Consider the following 17,867-nt stretch of genomic DNA (forward strand, 5'->3'; position numbering starts at 1 on the left):
TAAAAAATGCTTGATTTTGCTACAGCTTTTTTTTTTTTTTTTTTTTTGAGTTTTTTGTGCTTATTTTCTGGAAAACTACTTGAATTAACAAAATTGCAAGCACAGTATACTTTTAAAGTTCTGCCAGTGAACACACACATGTAATTGCTTTCTATGATAGTTGACCCAAATCTGCTGAAAATCTATGTTCATTTAAACAAAATTGCAAGCTCCTAGGAACATCACAGCGCTTGCTTGATTTTGCGTTCTCTTCTTAAGGAACTGTGATGTACCGATAAACTGTCCAATTAAAAACCTGAGCCAGACGGAGTTTCTTACTGTGACATTACTGCAGTATTGAAGCGGCTTGTTAGAAATGCGACTTTCGTTCTTTATTACAGTACGAGCTTTTTAAAGCTGGAGTTAGTTTGTTGACTAATTAAGACCGTTAAGATCGATGTCTGAGCATGGCTCTAAAGAGAGCGACAGTGATATAAACCTCTGAAAGTACTGCTTCAGTGAAGTGCCGAGTCTGGTGGACTAGATCATTACTTCTGTGATCTACTTCCCAGTGATTTACCTCCTAGGAATATTTCATCATTGACCAGAACGTTTGAACCACCAAATGACCGGTATCGCACTTGATTTGAGGGTCCAACAGAAGCTGTAGGAGTCAGAAGTAAAACGAGTCCAACAATGAGTATAATTAACAGGTTTCTAATTATGTGCCGCTCGATTATAACCCCTGTGGTGCTGGTGTCAGAATCTGAATAATTGTTCTTTGAAAATAACCGTGGTGTCTGGTTAAATTGGTTCACTCTCATTAAGACAAATATTTATCAGCACACATTTATTACCAAGAAGGATAAATAGTAATTAAGATCTGTGAAAGATTCCATCAGCATTATGGACTGCTGCACTTAAGGGATTTTGTGCCGTTACGTTTTTAATAGGTATTTCAGAGAGCGTGTTAAAGACGATATGAAGGATGATGCAAGGTAGGTGAAAGTTGATCCTGTGACTGGGGACATGCTTCTGTCACACTTTAGAAGGAGAAGTCTTTATTATTATTATTTATTATTATTATTATTATTATTATTATTGGCACAAATGCATTACTGCACTGTGAAATTCTTTGCTTTGTATATCCCAATGCCCGAAGTTGGAGTCGGAGGACAGGGAAAGCTATGATGTGGGTTTAAGGGCCCAAGAGTGGCGGCTTTGCAGTGCTGGGGGGTTGAACCCTGAGCTTCCAGTTAATAACAAAAAATAATACCTGGCTGACATTTCCAACACTGCAATCTTTGCATCAGTCATAAATATATATTATTCAGGTCTAGGAATCATTTTTGTTTAATGCATGTTCATGATAAGTAGATTTTCCTAAATCACTGATAATATCGTATCATTTCTTGCGTCACCGTGCTCCCTGAAAGCAGGCGTCCTCGTCCGGTTCTCGGATTGATGCATGTTGCATCACATTACCATGACTTATTTAAGTTTACCCTGAGCTACCCCAGACTGAGCGGAGGCACACGCGTTTGTAGATCAGCAGAGAACGAGGAAGCGTACCGCATACGAGTTTCCACGCTCTCTTCCTGGAAGTGTTTCATCCTTGGGAATACAAACGAAGGACCACATTAGTGCTGGTTAAAAATGAATAGAAAATTAATTGGGTCCCCCCCCCCTAAAAAATATGAAGCATCTTGTTGAGTTAACCAGATTTGAACTTGCAGCAGGGAATTTCTGTTTTGTGAAATGTCCTCTTTATAATAGCTGACAGTTTCTTTATACACAGCATGACTTATTTTTTGTCTTCTGCCTTTGTAGTGTTTAAAATTGCATGAAAATGAATGCTCCCCCCCCCACACACATTATTCCAAGCGGTTTCACCAAGAAAAGCTTGAGTCTGAGGTTCAAAACTGTCGAACCATTGGATAAGTTTGTCGAGAATGCTTTACTTTCTCTGTCAGCTATTATCTTTTTCCGCTTAGTTTATGCAAATCCAGGCCTTGTGACGATCGACTACCCGTGATGCTCTTTTTATTCCAGCATGCACCGGTCATCACCAGTGATTCACCTTTACGCCAGTGCAATTTCACCCAGCATGAACGGTTCCTCTCGTCTGACAGGGCTCGGCTGTTTCGAGCGCGTTCGCTTCTTCTATTATTCGTTTCTATTAATGCAATTTATTTGTCGTGACCGCAGTAAATAAAGCCGCTGACGAGGCCGCCGTGCCCTACCTTAATTCGATTCGTGCTTTCGTTTTGCTTTGTATGAAACCGTAATATACAAGCCTATTTATTTCCTGCCACTTAACGTCATCCGGTTTGACCCGCCGCAGTTTGGAGGTTTTACAGCTCTGGCCTCTTGTTAGCGCCGCATACCGCACGTCACCTCCACTCATCAGCTCCAAGTCATATTTGTCAAATTTCTGCCCTGTCAAGCGCTGATGAGCTTCCAGTGTTTATACAGAGTAGATTTTGCACTCAATTAAATGGGCTTCTACCGTCGTAAGTGCTTCAGTTTTTATCTGCAACACTGCCTCTGTGAGTTGTCCTTGAGTGTGTTCTGGCAGGCTACTTTTAAACGTTTTCCTCAAGCTTTAATTTCCAATTCTTTTTTTTCTCCAAACCCCATCCAATTTGCATTTCACGTGGTCTTTTAGACAGCTCTTGGATTGTCTGGTTTTTGTACCAGCACAATAGTTTGTGCCGCTTTATATACAGGAAACACCGGAAAACTATACTTTTCTGTTTTTCAGTTAAAAGAGCGCGGAACAGCTAATCCGCTAAAGGAAACGGCGGCTTTATCAGGTTTAATCAGATTTGTTAACTAATAGAAAACAAGAGGGTGGGGTTTTTAACCGTGCACAGTGCTGTCCAAAATATCTTCACTCCCTTTTTTTTTTTTTTTTTTGCTGCTGCTTGTTAGACTTTTCACGTTAGCAGTGATTATACCTTTAATCCTCCTGTTAGACTGGGAAAATTTCTTTGAATGGATCCTTAGGAAAAAAAAGGCCATTACACATCAGTGTTTACTGCGGAAAGCTTGTAATGGTCTACCTGACCTTGCCCAAATCCAGCTGCGATGATTAGGATAAATTTCATTACTATGCACATCTGCTTTTTGCCGTCAGTGTAAAGGGAATAGCACATAGACTCCGAATATCGAGGTGGCTATCAAGTCTCGGATAATGTGAGGTCTAGAGCTGTAAGATCTGTTAAAAGACCACTGTACATTGTTCATAACTATTTATAACTACCTGTTTGTAATAACAAATGCACCCCTGTTCATAAATCTCCCACTCCCTCCTGTATATATTGCCCCTATAGCTGTTTATCTTTCGGAAATTATTGTAAATATATCACTATGCACTTCTGGTTAGATTTTAACTACATTTTATTGGCTTTGTACATGCACTTTGCAATGAGAGTAAAGTCTAATCTAATCTCATCTAAACTGTCATTTTCTACACAGAAGACATGCACATGTAGTTTATAGAATTTTATTAAAACTGGTAATTAAGCCAAGAACAACAACAAAACCTGCGTAAAAGCTTGTGCAATTGTGATTGGGGCTTTAGACGACTTTTAAACGGTTTCTACCGTTTTTCTCTGTAATGATGTAACATGAATACGAAACACGTGTGACCACTCTCCTCACTTTTCACCCCTCAAAGCCAAAGGCGATACTATTTTCAATCTGCGATAATTAGGGTGCAGAATAAGGCGATGGTGCATTACGGTCAATCTCACAAGCCTACTTTACATGATACAATTCTCTTTTTATGTAGTCCAATAAATTTGTAATCACTGGTGTAGCGAGGATAAATGGGCGTTTTACAAACAGCCTAAAAAGTAAAGAAAGTAAATATAGTATAAATTTGGCACAAAAAAAATAGCATTTATGGTCCAGAAAATAGAGCATAAATTTGAAATTTGGGAGAAAAAAATTATCGGTTATAGTCCAGAAAATATAGTATAAATTTGAGAAATATATATAAAAAAAAAATAGTGATGATAGTTTAGAAAATATAGTATAAATTTGAGAAATAAAAAAAAAATAGTGTTTAAAGTTTAGAAAATATAGTATACATTTGAAATTTGGAGAAAAACAATTAGTGTTTATAGTCTAGAAAAAATAAAATAAATTTAAATTCTGGGGAATTTAATTTTACTGTCTGGGGAATAGTCCAGAAAATATAGTATAAATTTGGGAAGTAAAAAATTAGCGTTTATAGTCCAGAAAATATAGTATAAATGTAATATTTGGGAAATAAAAAAAATGTCTTTTATAGTCCAGAAAATATCGTATAAATCTGAAGTTTGTAGGTAAAAAAATGAGCGTTTATAGTCCAGGAAATATAGTAACAAATTTGGCTTGTATAAATGTAATATTTGGGAAATAAAAAAAAAATGTCTTTTAATAGTCCAGAAAATATCGTATAAATCTGAAATTTGGAGGTAAAAAATAGCGTTTATAATCCAGAAAATATAGTATAAATGTAAAATTTGGTGGAAAAAAAAATTGTTTACAGTCCAGAAAATATAGTATAGATTTGGAATTTGGTGCAAAAAAATTGAGCGTTTATAGTCCAGGAAATATAGTAACAAATTTGGCTTGAACAAAAATACTGTAGTTAGCCCAGTAGTAAGTTCCTCTATGTAGTTCCTCATACCATAACTACCATAACTATTTGTAGTAGCAAGGTTACCATAAAAACAGTAATAAATGGGCATCTTTTTTTTTGGTCTAGAAAATACAGTATAAATATAATAAATAGACTTGAGCAAGAATGCTGTACTTATTCCAGTCTCAGTATTGTCATCCTTAGTGTATGTAGTTTATTAATCTATAGCTGATTTAAAATACAATAAATCGGTAAACTACCGTAACTAACTGGAGAAGCACTAAAAACACTAATAAATGGGTATATTACAGATAGAAAAAAAAAAAGTACTATAATGCTCTGCTTCTCAGAATGGTGTTAAAAAAAACCACCCAGTCTTTATATTTAGAAAATATGGTTTAGAAAATTTGACCAACAGAGCTATTTATTTTAATTGTTCATGTACTGTCTTCTTTGCCGTTTATAGTTTTTCCTACCATAACTGCCTTAAAAACGTAGTAAATTATCCAACCATCACAAATACTAGGCTACTGTAAAGACGCTAATAAATAGGCATATTGTAAATAGCTAAAAAATTACACCATTTTTCTCCCTGTACAAGGAAGACAAGAGGATCAGTGTAGTCCAGAAAAGACAGAATAAATCCGACCATCAACAGTGCTGTATTCAGATCATCACCCACCAGTAGTTCAGCTCCAGTCTGTCTCCTCTGGGTTGCCAGATGATTGATGATACTACCATCTATTGTTGAAACCAAAGCCTTTTTCCAGCCGGCAATGAAATGACACGTCATAATGGGACAATTACTATTTTTTTCCCCCCTCTTTCTTTTGCACACTAGAGCTCTGTCCTGTCATGCCATCTGGCTTTATGGTGCATATTTTCCCCAGTGATAGAGCGAAGGTGAGTGCTGTCAATGCTTCATGTATCAATTGGCCTCCAGAGAATCCAGCACCCTGAAATAGTTAAAATATGCTTCCAACCAGCAGCAACAACAGCCTCACATATCAGAAGCAACAGACAAAACGACAGCCTTGGATACTGAAACAGAATTAAATTTCCAGTCATGGACAGAGGTGTAAGAGGGTTGCAATAAACACAGAGATCAGACATCATGCAGCACATTTGGACATGTCCAGAACCTATTCCTATTTTCTTTTTCTTTTTCTTTTTTTTTGAAACTATAGCTGCCTTTGGTACAAGGCTGCAATCACGCCAAAATCAAACAGGAATGATTGAGGAAACTCCAGGGGCCTGATTTGAACTACTCTCGGATACAATTCAGGATTTATCACTACTCTTACTATCACTGTAGGGCTATTTGATCTTCATTGTGAGCTTCATTTTCTTGCCCTGCTTTATGTTTAGCTCTCTACCTGCTGATGCTGATGATTTTAAATGAGTGCATTATGCTGTTACTCAAATATTAAGCTCATTATTTAAATGAGTACGATAACACGTTGCCTATGTATTGGAACTGGAGAACTTTTTCTTTTTCATTGCTTTATTTTTTAATATATTTAGGTTTCCTGTGAATATAACCTTCACAAAAATTGTGCATAAATTTCAGCAGACATTGCCATTGTGCTTTGGATTGAATCTGTCCATCATTTAAGCAATGTAGTTAACCACAGAAACTTGATGAAATCATTTTGATATTGTGATTTCAAACATTGTAACACAAGCCAGTGACCCTTGGTCCCTGGAAGCCATGTTGGGGAACCATGGAGTCAGTTTGGCTCTTCAGAGGTCACTCATACATGTGGACCAAAATTAGTTTAGTATTCACATTTCTGGCATTTGGCAGATGCTCTTATTCAGAGAGACTTACATTTTATACTGAGCAATTGAGGGCTAAGGGTCTTGCTCAATGGCCCAGCAGTGGCAGCATGGTGGACCTGGTATTCAAACTCACAACCTTCCAGTCAATAGTCCAACGCCTTAACCACTAAGCTACCACATCCCACTTACCATTTATCGTTCTCTCAAAGATTTGGGGATTTTGCGATCGCAGAATTTAACACGAAATCAAGCAAACTCCAGGATATTCGTAGGAACGTGGGATTTTTCCAAATAACCGCTGACTTTGGGCCATGTGACATCATCAGGATGTGTGTATTAGAAAGTAATTCCATGTGTCTTCACTGGTAGGAGTTGAAGAAGAATCCTGTGCTTACAATTTCACCAGTTCGAGTTGTTTTCCTAAAAAGAAAATCAAGAAAACTCCCATTTCCATCACAAATTTTCAAAAAACACTGCTGTGGCCAAAAATCCTTGATTTTGCTGCAATTACACAAAAAAAAAGCCTAAAAATCATTCAGGGACTGATTTATTCTTTTTTAAAATACAGAAAGGTATTCTCAATGACTGATAGATGCTGAATAGATGTTTTTCGACAGATTTTATGGTTCATTATTTTTTGTACATTCTGTCTGAATATTAATTACAGTGTATTATATTCACTTAAATTCCTGATTGAACTAAATGAGTAAAATATTTATTATGCATGTAAGGAATTAAATATACTGACGTTGATTAACAACCAATAACATGTCCCCTATTGTTTTATTCCTTTTGTATCCCAACAACCATGGCAGTTTTTTTTTATTTATCGATGTAATATTGTTTAGCTATTTTATAATTGCCCTTTTTTTTTTATCTCTCATGGGGTTAAAAAAACCCCACTGATGGCATTTGGAGACTCCTTCTGTCAAATAGTTAATAAAGCTGGATGTTTGATGTCTTTCTTAAATTATTATTGATTTTCTAAAGTAAGAATTAGTTTATGTAGGTCACCTGCTACTGTAGAAATGATTACAGAAACGGTTAGATGTTGAATTGCAGCCAAAATATCATCTCAGGTGTTGTTTAGAATATGAATAAGCCCATCACATCAGATTCACAAATTCAACACCGCTGCATAAGAGATCTTGTAGATGTACGTAATCAGTAGGACTGCTAGGATACAAATGTCTCCAACACGAAGCAAATCTAAAAGACCAAATTTGCATTCTTCTGTAGTCTGGTGTACCGCACCTAATTTATTCCCTTGTTGGTGTTCATTCGCAGCAAACATGGCAGCGTTGTATTATGGGTATTGCATGCTGCCCGATGGGACATACTGCCTGGCACCACCACCACCTGGCATCGACGCCAGCGCCTATTACAGCTCCATGCCTGCTGGCATGATGCCCACTCACTCAGCGTCCCCAGCTCCTCCACCACCGGGAACCACACCTCCTCCTGACACCTCTGCCGTTACAGTCCCATCAGCTCCAACAGCTGCTGCTGCTCCACCCCCTGCGACCGCTCCCGTGTCTCATGCTACACCTTCTGGTTTCTATAGCACAAGGTATGTGTTTCTGACACGTAAAAATATTGCATCCTGCTTATGCCTTTCTATTATAATTTGGGGAATTAAAATTTTGCATCTGCACTATATCTCTTATTCTGGGAAATAACCATAAAAAAAACATCTGGTTTAGACCTGATAGTAATATACTTTTACATCTGAAAATATGGAAACATCTGGTGGGGTCATCTGCTAGTTCCAGCCCACCAGTAGCCTTTATAAGACAACAGCTACCACCTGGGAAGGGTTAAGGGTTAACACGTGGTTCCTCATCATGTCAAAGCAGTCATCACATCTTACTTTTATTCAGTTTGTATGCCCTTTTTATCCAAAGTCACTCAGAAATGAGGGAATCCAAGCAAAGTGATATATCAAGCAGAAGTCGAGATTTTAAACGAATGTTAGAGGAGCACAGAGTAAGAGCTAGTGCGAATATATTCGGAGTAGGGACAAGTTAGGGGTTAGTTTAGTAGCCGTGTTTCGAAGATTGAGTTTGGAAGTCAGTCTGAAGGTTCATGCCTCATTGAGAAGGTGCTATCATGCACTTATCAATAACTGATCGCAGGTTGTGGAAGGGAACATAAACCTCAAGGATAGTGATGAGGTGGGGGGGGGTGTACATATTTTTGAGCTGCGCCATAGGGCTTTCTGCCCTCTTTCACCACCTGAGCTCTCAGACACCCGCAACTGGCCTCTGTGACTAATGAAGAGAAAGTATTTCATCACTCCCACCCGAGAACATGGCCAGTTTTCCTTCTTCTGCCTCCTGGCCACGGGTACTGAGGCATCATCGGGATTTGAGCTTGACCATCTCGTGTTGACCGAGAAAATGATTTTCTTTTAACCCAGCCAGAAATATAGTCTTAAGTGTAGTAGGTGTAATTTCCATATAGATTCAGGTTTTTCATAAGTCCCCAGAGAAATGGGTGTTTTTTTGGGAAGTTTTTGGATGGCTAGTGTAGTTGTTGAGATGATTGACAGCTAGAACTGACAGTCTTGCATCTTGGACACATAAGTTGTTCACGTTTCCTGATTGGCACAGCATGCTTCTCCATCATTCGACAGACTTAAGTGTTTTAAATTTTGACAGCGCAGGTAACTCGGTGTACCAATGGAGAGAAGCCGTGTTTTTTTTTTTTTGTTCCGCAGGATCTTCTGGTAAGCGATTCAACCATGAAGCTTGGGTACGTTCTCGTTTAGACACGTGGAGGTGGACACATTCTTCCTGTCCCTGGTCAAAAAGCATGACAGAGAGGGCGATTTTTCATGTCGGTTCTCAGTCTTCCTTATGTTGTTCATCATATATGCAGTCCTTGGGTTGCCATGACAACTAAGCACCGCTTATAGCTGCATCCTTGATTGGACATTACTCTGAAATCATACTCCTGCTATGGTTATCTGGCATTGCAAGAATTCTGAATTCTGAGATATCCAAACCTTCCTCTCTCTCTCTCTCTGTCTCTCTCTCTGGCACGCAGCTCTTCTTCCACCACACAGGCGAGTGTTAGCCAGACGACTTCTTCAGCCGCAGCAATCATCCCTCCGCCACCAGACATCCAGCCCGTCATCGATAAGCTGGCTGAATATGTAGCCCGAAACGGTGTGAAGTTCGAGAGCAGCGTGCGTGCTAAAAACGACCCGCGGTAAGCACCCGTCTGTCTTCGCCGTGGTCTGTCGATACTCTTCATTTTTATTTAATAACCCACTAAGCTGGTAGCTTGAGTGATGTAACCCAATGCACTTCCTGAACAGAGCTTCAAGCATTTTATTCCCCTTACACCCAGTTCTTAAAGTGTTCTTTTTTTTTTTATATATATTATCCATTTCTCTTTATCTGTTCATGTTATAAACACTGACAATAGAGGAAAAAGTCTTTAGGAAAAAAAAAATTCAGAAGAATCTGTTAATATAATCCTTAAGATCCACACTACTGTCACAGCTATTCTTCTACGATAATAATTAGCACCACTGTGGTGTAATCATAAAAAAATGAATAATTCTGGGCCTGGTGTGTTTTCAAAGGTTTGACTTTCTGCAGTCTTGGCACCAGTACAACACTTACTATGAATTCAAGAAGCACTACTTCATGCAGAAAGAAGCCTCAAACCAGCCTCAGGTATTTTTACTCTTCATTTCTTAGTCTTGCCTCTTCTGACTGCTTATTTTTTTTTTTTTTTTTGGATTGTAATAAAACTTGTCTATCCTTTTGATTGTGCATTTTTAGTTGATAAAAGTGTGACACTTTCATCAAACATCCTTTCAACGTATTTCGTATTCATTTTACTTTTATCGTATGCAGTTCTACAGTAGTAATGATTTATATTCCCTCTATCCACACAACAGCTTTCCTTTTCTTTTTTTTTCTTTTTTTTGAGTACAGTGTCTCTTAAGGTTTCTTCTTCTTATCATCATCAAGCTTTTCTTTCGCACTCCATCGCTTCCGGCTTTGCTCATTAGGCATGTAATTCTTTTCTGTAACGCCCAGTGGGTACTAATTCACTTTCAAAATCTGAGAAACTCTGAACTGCACACATTTTTCTATTGTTTTGTGGATGTAGCATGACGTTTTTATTATCATGACATATACATTACAGCACAGTGGAATTCTTTTCTTCACATAATGCAGCTGAGGAAGTTAAGGGTCAGAGTGCAAGGGGGCAGCTATGATAGAGTGCTCCTGGAGCAGAAAGGGTTAAGGGCCTTGCTTAGATGCCCAAGAGACGAGACTCCCACGTTACACAATCCTTCTCTCACCTGAAATCCCAGATGTGTTTAATCCTCATATTCCGCTGGTTATCACTTGATGGAGCATTATTTTGTATCTAAAGAAATAAGAGAAACATGGGGGAAGGACTGGGTGAGGAGACGTGGGAGGTGGAGATCGTCTAAACTTGAGGTATAATCCATAGAAATGTGGTCAAATTTTTTGATGTGTCTTTCGTATTGAAGCCTTATTACCATGCCTACAATTGGATCCTCTCAGACTCTTCTTTCTTTTGGTTCTTGCTCCAAAAATCATGGACAAGAAATTCCCCAAATATAAACTAATTACAGCCTAATATAATCCACTGCAGTTTTGACCAGACAGATATTAAAGATGAATAAATTGAATAAAAAAAGGGCTTTCCTTGTCCAGCTTCAAATCTGACTGCATTGAGAAAAAAATGTATATGGTATATGTGGTCAGTAAAAAAATTACAGAAAAAATTACATAAAAATTACATAAAAAAATTACCTTTGCTTGTTGTAAACTTTATTTAAACTAGATAGATTGAATTAGTGTTTGATTTTATATATTTATATATATATAAGCATGATCCGTGATCATGTTGGATGTATAAGATCCCCCCCCCCCACTGTAAAACATTGTGCAAGCAGAGGATCCCAGTATAGAATCCACCAACACCAACCATTGCATACCCTAAATTCTTCCCGAATACGATTTTTTTGGCTTCAGTCGCATCTCCAACGCATACTGACGTGGTTGAGTTACTCATCACCAGGCCGTGTGATGTTCAAATTGCTCCTCAGACAAAATAATGTCCTACTCCGTCACTTGTTTACATCTCCATCTCACATTTTGACTGACAGTGGTGCTCTCTCTGTCTGTTGTTTTGTTAAGCTTGCTCCGAAATCTCATTTTCTTCCCCGACTGCATGTATAATTTTCAGACTGCTGGAATCCATGATGGATCCACCGTGGCCCTGCAGCATCTATTTCTTGCGTGTTTGTTTATTTATTTATTTTTTATCTGTTTTGCCCACCACCATAGCATACCGCAAATATGATATTACAAATTCGTTCTGCTCAGCATACTGGTCATTTCCATTTCATTAGTGTCCTTCAGCTCACTAGTTATATTCTTAATGGATATAGCAAGAACATGGACTTATTTTAGGAGCTCAAGATTGTAAAGCGAAAAATATTAACGGTTGAGTGCGACATATACAGAGACAGATTTATAAAGCTATTTGCTTAAAGAGTGCTAAGTGCCCAATTTATATTCTGCACATGCAGCAGCCAGAGCTAATAATGCTGTAGTAAATAAACGAGTGAGCTGGAGAGGTGAGTAAGGGTTTTTTTTTTTTTCATTTTATTTTATTTTAATGAACGCTAATAAAAGTCCTCCTTTATCTAATGTCCTGTATGTTCGAGCTTGAGGATGTGCCTTGAGAAATCCCCAGAGCCTGCAGGTGAATTTGCTTTAATGCGTGTTTGCTTTAATGTGAATTTGAGCTCTGTGCTCTGAATCAATCTCTCTGTTAGTAGAGTCTGAAGTGTTCATTAGCCAAATTGACAGAACTAAAGGAAATGCCAGTCTTGCAGTTAGAAGTAAATCAAGCCTAGGCATGTGTCAATAATCACTTTCACAATATTCCATGATAATCGGCATACTTTCAAATAAACATGGACACCCCCCCCCCTGCTTTTTTATTACCCTGTTTTATATATATTTTTTATTTTTTTATTGCCAGGATTTCTTCTATTAACAAAATTCAAGCATGATTTCTCATCGATCACCCAGGTTTTGTCATTCTCATTACATTCAAATCCTCATCCATTACCACACTGTACACCGATCAGGCATAACATTATGACCACCTGCCTGATATTGGTGTTGGTCCCCCTTGACGCGTCCTGCACTGTGTATTCTGACCCCTTTCTATCAGAACCAGCATTAACCTCTTCAGCAATTTGAGCAACAGTAGCTCGTCTATTGGATCGGATCACACGGGCCAGCTTTCGCTCCTCACGTGCATCAATGAGCCTTGGCCGCCCATGACCCTGTCACCGGTTCACCACTGTTCCTTCCTTGGACCACTTTTTATAGATTCTGACCATGCTGGCACCCCACAAGAGCTGCAGTTTTGGAGATGCTCTGATCCAGTCGTCCTTCGTCAAACTCGCTCGAATCCTTACGCTTGCCCATTTTTCCTGTTTCTAACACATCGACTTTGAGGACAAAATGTTGACTTGCTGCCTAATATATCCCACCCACTAACAGGTGCCATGATGAGGAGATCACCAGTCTTATTCACTTCATCTGTCACCAGTCATAATGTTATGCCTGATCAGTGTATCAAACTTTGTAATATTGGTAGAAATATTACCTACTGAACCACCCTGGAAGAAAACTTGAGAAGCGGATTATCAGGTTCTCAGACTCCCGGCTTGCATTTATTCAGTCTGCTCTTTTCAGCACTCTCAACAAAAACATGATAACGGAAGAAAATGATACTTCTTGGACTCGCAGCTTTTAATTCCTTCAGGTTCAAGTTCACACTTCGGGGAGCGTCTGTGTTTCACAAGCTCTCCCAGCTGCATCTCTCTCTCTCTCTCTCTCTCCTGCTCTACCCATTAGTAATTGTATTAATATCAAATAAATTGTATTAATATCAATAACAGAACTAATAGTACTGCATTTTATATATGGATTTCGGGTTTGTCTTGTTTAGAGAGAAAAAGAGAGTGTGATGAGTGAACATCTGTTTCATATCTGTTAAAGAAATAAAAGGGACACGTCGTTCAGGACATTCCACATTACATAATACTATAAATAGATAAAAAGTAAGTCATTCTTCAGTAAATAAAACATTGTTGGCAAATTGCTGTCATAGAGGAAAAATAAAACATTAGGAAATAATCCAGTTCTTGGTGTTAACACCACAGTTGCATCACACACCAGCACTGATTATTTCCCTGCATCCTGTGTCACCCTGTCATGTTTAATTCCTTTCATGTTCAGCCATCCTCCCACAATCCCCCTCTCAGAGCCCGTCTGGATACGCTTCCATTGCCCGGAGGTTGGGTTCAGGGTGAAGACTTGCTGTAGGGTGAAATGCAGGGTCACTGTCAGACCTTATAACACAGCAGACCCCTCCTGAGTCTCCTGATGCTCTGAGGTCAGGTCAGGTCAGGATAAGAGCCCGTAGTAGTACCTTCACCATGGGCAAACCTCAACCAGACACCTGTCATTGCAGCCTTTCAGCTCCTGAGATCTTGAGAGAGCAAGAGAGTCCGGTGAAACAGATTTAATCAAGGAAGAGGCGAGAGGAGGGAATTTGAGTTGTGTTAAAGTGAAAAGGGGAAGAATGGACCGCTTCTCTTTAACACAGCTGTATCGTGGCAGCAAGCATGTCTGGTTTTATTTGTGGCTTATCTTCGTAATTTTTAATTTTTTTTCCCTCCTTCCAGAGGCTGTTCTGTGATGGGTTTGCTGTCTAACAATTCTGCTTTGGTTAATTTCCTCACCTGTCCCTAGCCTTTTGAAGCTTAATCAGTGTAATTTGCTTTCTGTGTCTACCAGTGTAAATTAGATGTCTAGCTCAATTAAACATGGTGTCAGTTAGGATGTGATCCCGTTTTTCTTTCATCAGACCACGCACACTTCTGGTGTCGGGTAATGTCTTTATTACACGTCGTTTTATGAACATACTCATAAAACTCGAGCTTAGGGTTAGCTTAATCCTACTCTTTGATATAGCAGGAATTGATCTTACTTTCTGTTTCTAGCAGTGCTGTGGTGCGTACCCTCAGAGACCACACATCACGGCACAGATTCTACAGATGATGTGTGTTAGGCTTGTGACAGCATGTGAAAATATACCGTTGTGCGATCGCGCCTTTAAGCGGTGGTTTATTGCTGATAGTGTGATCAGGAACGTTGTGAGTATAGGGTTTATCCAATGTATTTGACACCTACATTTAATAATAATAATAATAATAATAATAATACAGACTGTTACTATTAATATTACTCTACTTTCGCTGCTTTTAATGCTGGAGTTTTATACGGTTTATTATGTGCGTTATTTCATCATTATTGTAGTTTCATTGTTGCTATCGTTACTACTATCACTATACTGCTGCTTAGTATAGTAATACTACTCTAGTACTACTACTGGGGTTTAAAATGGTTTAACTTGTACTGTGCCTTAATAGGATTTAAGGTGTTGTTTTTCATTTATTTATTTATTTATTTATTTATTTATTTATTTATTTATTTTACTTTACTTTACTTTACACAAATATTACTACCATGTCTATTATTTTTATTTTTTATTTATTTTATTTTATTTTATTTTTATTTTTTTTTATTACAGAGGGGTCTACAATATTCATTACAGAGGGGCCCCCAAAAAATGTGTACATAAAAAAAATATATAAATATATGCATAAAATTTTATCACTAAATTTATATAAACATCATAGGGTAGCTAAAAGTTTGAACGATCACATTAGGTGCTCAAAAAGGTCACGGTTTGGCACCCAGGCACTTTTGATGTCTGTATGAACACCATTGGTAGTCGTGTTGGTGGTTCTGTTCCAAACACAATCACCATTGTCGTTGAACTTTTCAGATTTACAATACCACTTCAAAATGATCTTGAGTCAAGCGGCATTTTCTTTGGCTCTCTTCTGAAGGTCACAACACCATCAACGGTTGGTGCGACTACTGACCTCTTTAGAGGAAACATAATACTACACATTGCTGCCATTATTCAATTAGGGTTTTATAAAAGGGCATAGATAACAACTGTTGAAGTGTAGATCATTTTTTTTGGGCCTATTTGTATTATAAGTAGTAATATTTCTACTACTCCTCTCCTCTTACTGCTACTATTACTATTAATACTACTATTTCCCTACTATTATTTCTACCACCGCCCCTCCTCCTCCTCCTATTGCTACTCTTCCTCCTACTACTAATAGTACTGTTCTGGATTAATAAGCTTTACAGTGCATGTTATTATTAATACTATTATTAATACTCGTACTCAGGTAGCGTAGTGGTTAAGGTGTTTGGACTACTAATCAGAAGGTTGTGAGTTTGCATCCCAGGTCCATGAAACGGTCACTGCTTGGTCCCTGAGCAAGGCCCTTAACCCTCAATTGCTCAGATAAATTGTAAGGGTCATGTACTCTTGCTACATTTATTCCTACAAATACTCTTACTGTTATTACTTCTACTTGTAAACCTTATTAGTGCTATTAATAGCAATACTATGACCCGCACGCCAGCAATACCACACGAAGGGCTTTGCTCAGACTGCTGTACACCAGAGCGAAATAGCCTTATTGTTGACTCTCTCTCTCTCATCCAGCTCAGCACAAGGCGAAAGAACTCATTCCGAATTCACGGCACATCCGGGTGCAGCTTGAACTAGTTTCTTTCTTGATAAAGACAAAGGCCCAAGTTCAAGGAACGGACAGCGAGAGCCTTAAGCCAACATGAATTAGTTAGTTGTGTGTGTACGGTCGAAGCACACTTCTGCGCTTGCATTACTTATAGATCTGCTTCGGCGCTTATTGGTAAAGATTTCAGCTTGGCACGGGTGACTTAACCAAAAGGTTCCTAGTTTAAAATCAGACATTTGTTAGTATAATGTTTCTGCTTTTCTAGCCCCAGAAGTCTGTTTTTTTTTTGTTTTGTTTTTTTATATAAACACTTGGCTTATTGAGAGTGGAAATAAATGCGCGCGCTTATTCATTTGTTGCAGTATTTAAGGCTTAGTTGTGAGCCACTTCAGAGAATACGCTATTGATTCAGATTTCACTGGCTTTCTACCAACTGCAAACGATGCGACCGCATTTTGTTTTGTTTTGTTTTCTTTTCTTTTCTTTTTTTTCCCCTCCCTCAATTCCCTTTGTACGAAATCTTATAAAGGGTCCCATTAAGCGTTCCCACTCCAGAACGGTGATGGGTTCTACGGAACGGAATGTATTATTCAATCGGATTTAGTCTTTCATCTTGAGTTGAAAATCAATTTTATTTGACACAAAGTAATTGCTATGACCTGAAAATTATGCAGGTCGTAAAACTTTGTACTCGCTGTTAATTGCAGTACGGATTCGATGCTGAACTTTCACCTGCTTTCAGTATTCAAGCTCTAAATTCTTTTTTTTTTTTTTTAATTTGTCCAATTGGAGAATTACCAAGAGAGTACATGTTCTCTAAAGTCTTACAATTAATGTAAAAACTGTAATTTTTTTATATACACCGATCAGCCATAACATTATGAGCAGTGAGAGGTGAAGTTGATGATAATCTCCTCATCATGGCACCTGTTAGTGGGTGGGATATATAAGGCAGCAAGTGAAAATTTTGTCCTCAAAGTTGATGCCTTAGTAGCAGGAAAAATGGACAAGCGTAAGGATTTGAGCGAGTTTGACGAAGGGCTGAATTGTGATGGATAGACAACTGGATCAGAGCATCTCCAAAACTGCAGCTCTTGTGGGGTGTTCCCGGTCTGCAGTGGTCAGTATCTATCAAAAGTGGTCCAAGGAAGGAGCAGTGGTGAACCGGCGACAGGGTCATGGGCGGCCAAGGTTCATTGATGGACGTGGGGAGTGAAGGCTGGCCCGTGTGATCCGATCTAACAGACGAGCTACTGTTGCTCAAATTGCTGAAGAAGTTAATGCTGGTTCTGATAGAAAGGTGTCAGGTGGTCATAATGTTATGCCTGGTGCTAGATCTGTTTGATCTATATTCTTGTTCCTTCTCCTTCTCTAAAATGCAGTGAATTTACTTTTCTTACTCCGCTCCGAAATGCAGAAAGGGACAGCTTTAACTAGATGAAGATCTGTCTCATCTTTGCGGTCAATGACCATGTAAAATTTGCTAGTGTCTGAGGTCTGAAAGTCAAACTGGAATTTGCCAGATGTCTCTTTTTTTACTACTGCAGAGTCATAAACAAGCAATCTCTTAAGGATTCTAGATACTAGGCTTTTTGTGACATTGTTCTTGATGGCTCCTCAGGTTCTATTTAAGCATCTGTTTGATTAAGTTCTGTGGAGACTGCTGTGTTTTCACTCTTCTTAGTCACATCTGTCATTTTCCCTGCATTATATAATCAAGACGCCTTGCAGTTTCCTGTCTCTCAAGAAAATAGCTGGGTTTTT

At 38.5% G+C, this 17,867-nt stretch overlaps 1 protein-coding gene across 1 annotated transcript in view; it reads left to right on the forward strand.

The window, feature by feature from the left end:
• The window catches only part of sfswap (splicing factor SWAP), a 111,645-nt gene that overhangs the window by 18,748 nt on the left and 75,030 nt on the right, over positions 1-17,867 (forward strand). Inside the window, exons 8-10 of the mRNA XM_058415365.1 lie at positions 7,682-7,964; positions 9,443-9,607; positions 9,987-10,080. Coding sequence (XP_058271348.1) covers positions 7,682-7,964; positions 9,443-9,607; positions 9,987-10,080 — 542 coding nt within the window. The remainder of the gene's footprint in view (positions 1-7,681; positions 7,965-9,442; positions 9,608-9,986; positions 10,081-17,867) is intronic.

The sequence above is a fragment of the Hemibagrus wyckioides genome, linkage group LG18 (genome assembly GCF_019097595.1).
Source record: "Hemibagrus wyckioides isolate EC202008001 linkage group LG18, SWU_Hwy_1.0, whole genome shotgun sequence".
In the NCBI taxonomy this organism is placed as follows: domain Eukaryota; kingdom Metazoa; phylum Chordata; class Actinopteri; order Siluriformes; family Bagridae; genus Hemibagrus; species Hemibagrus wyckioides.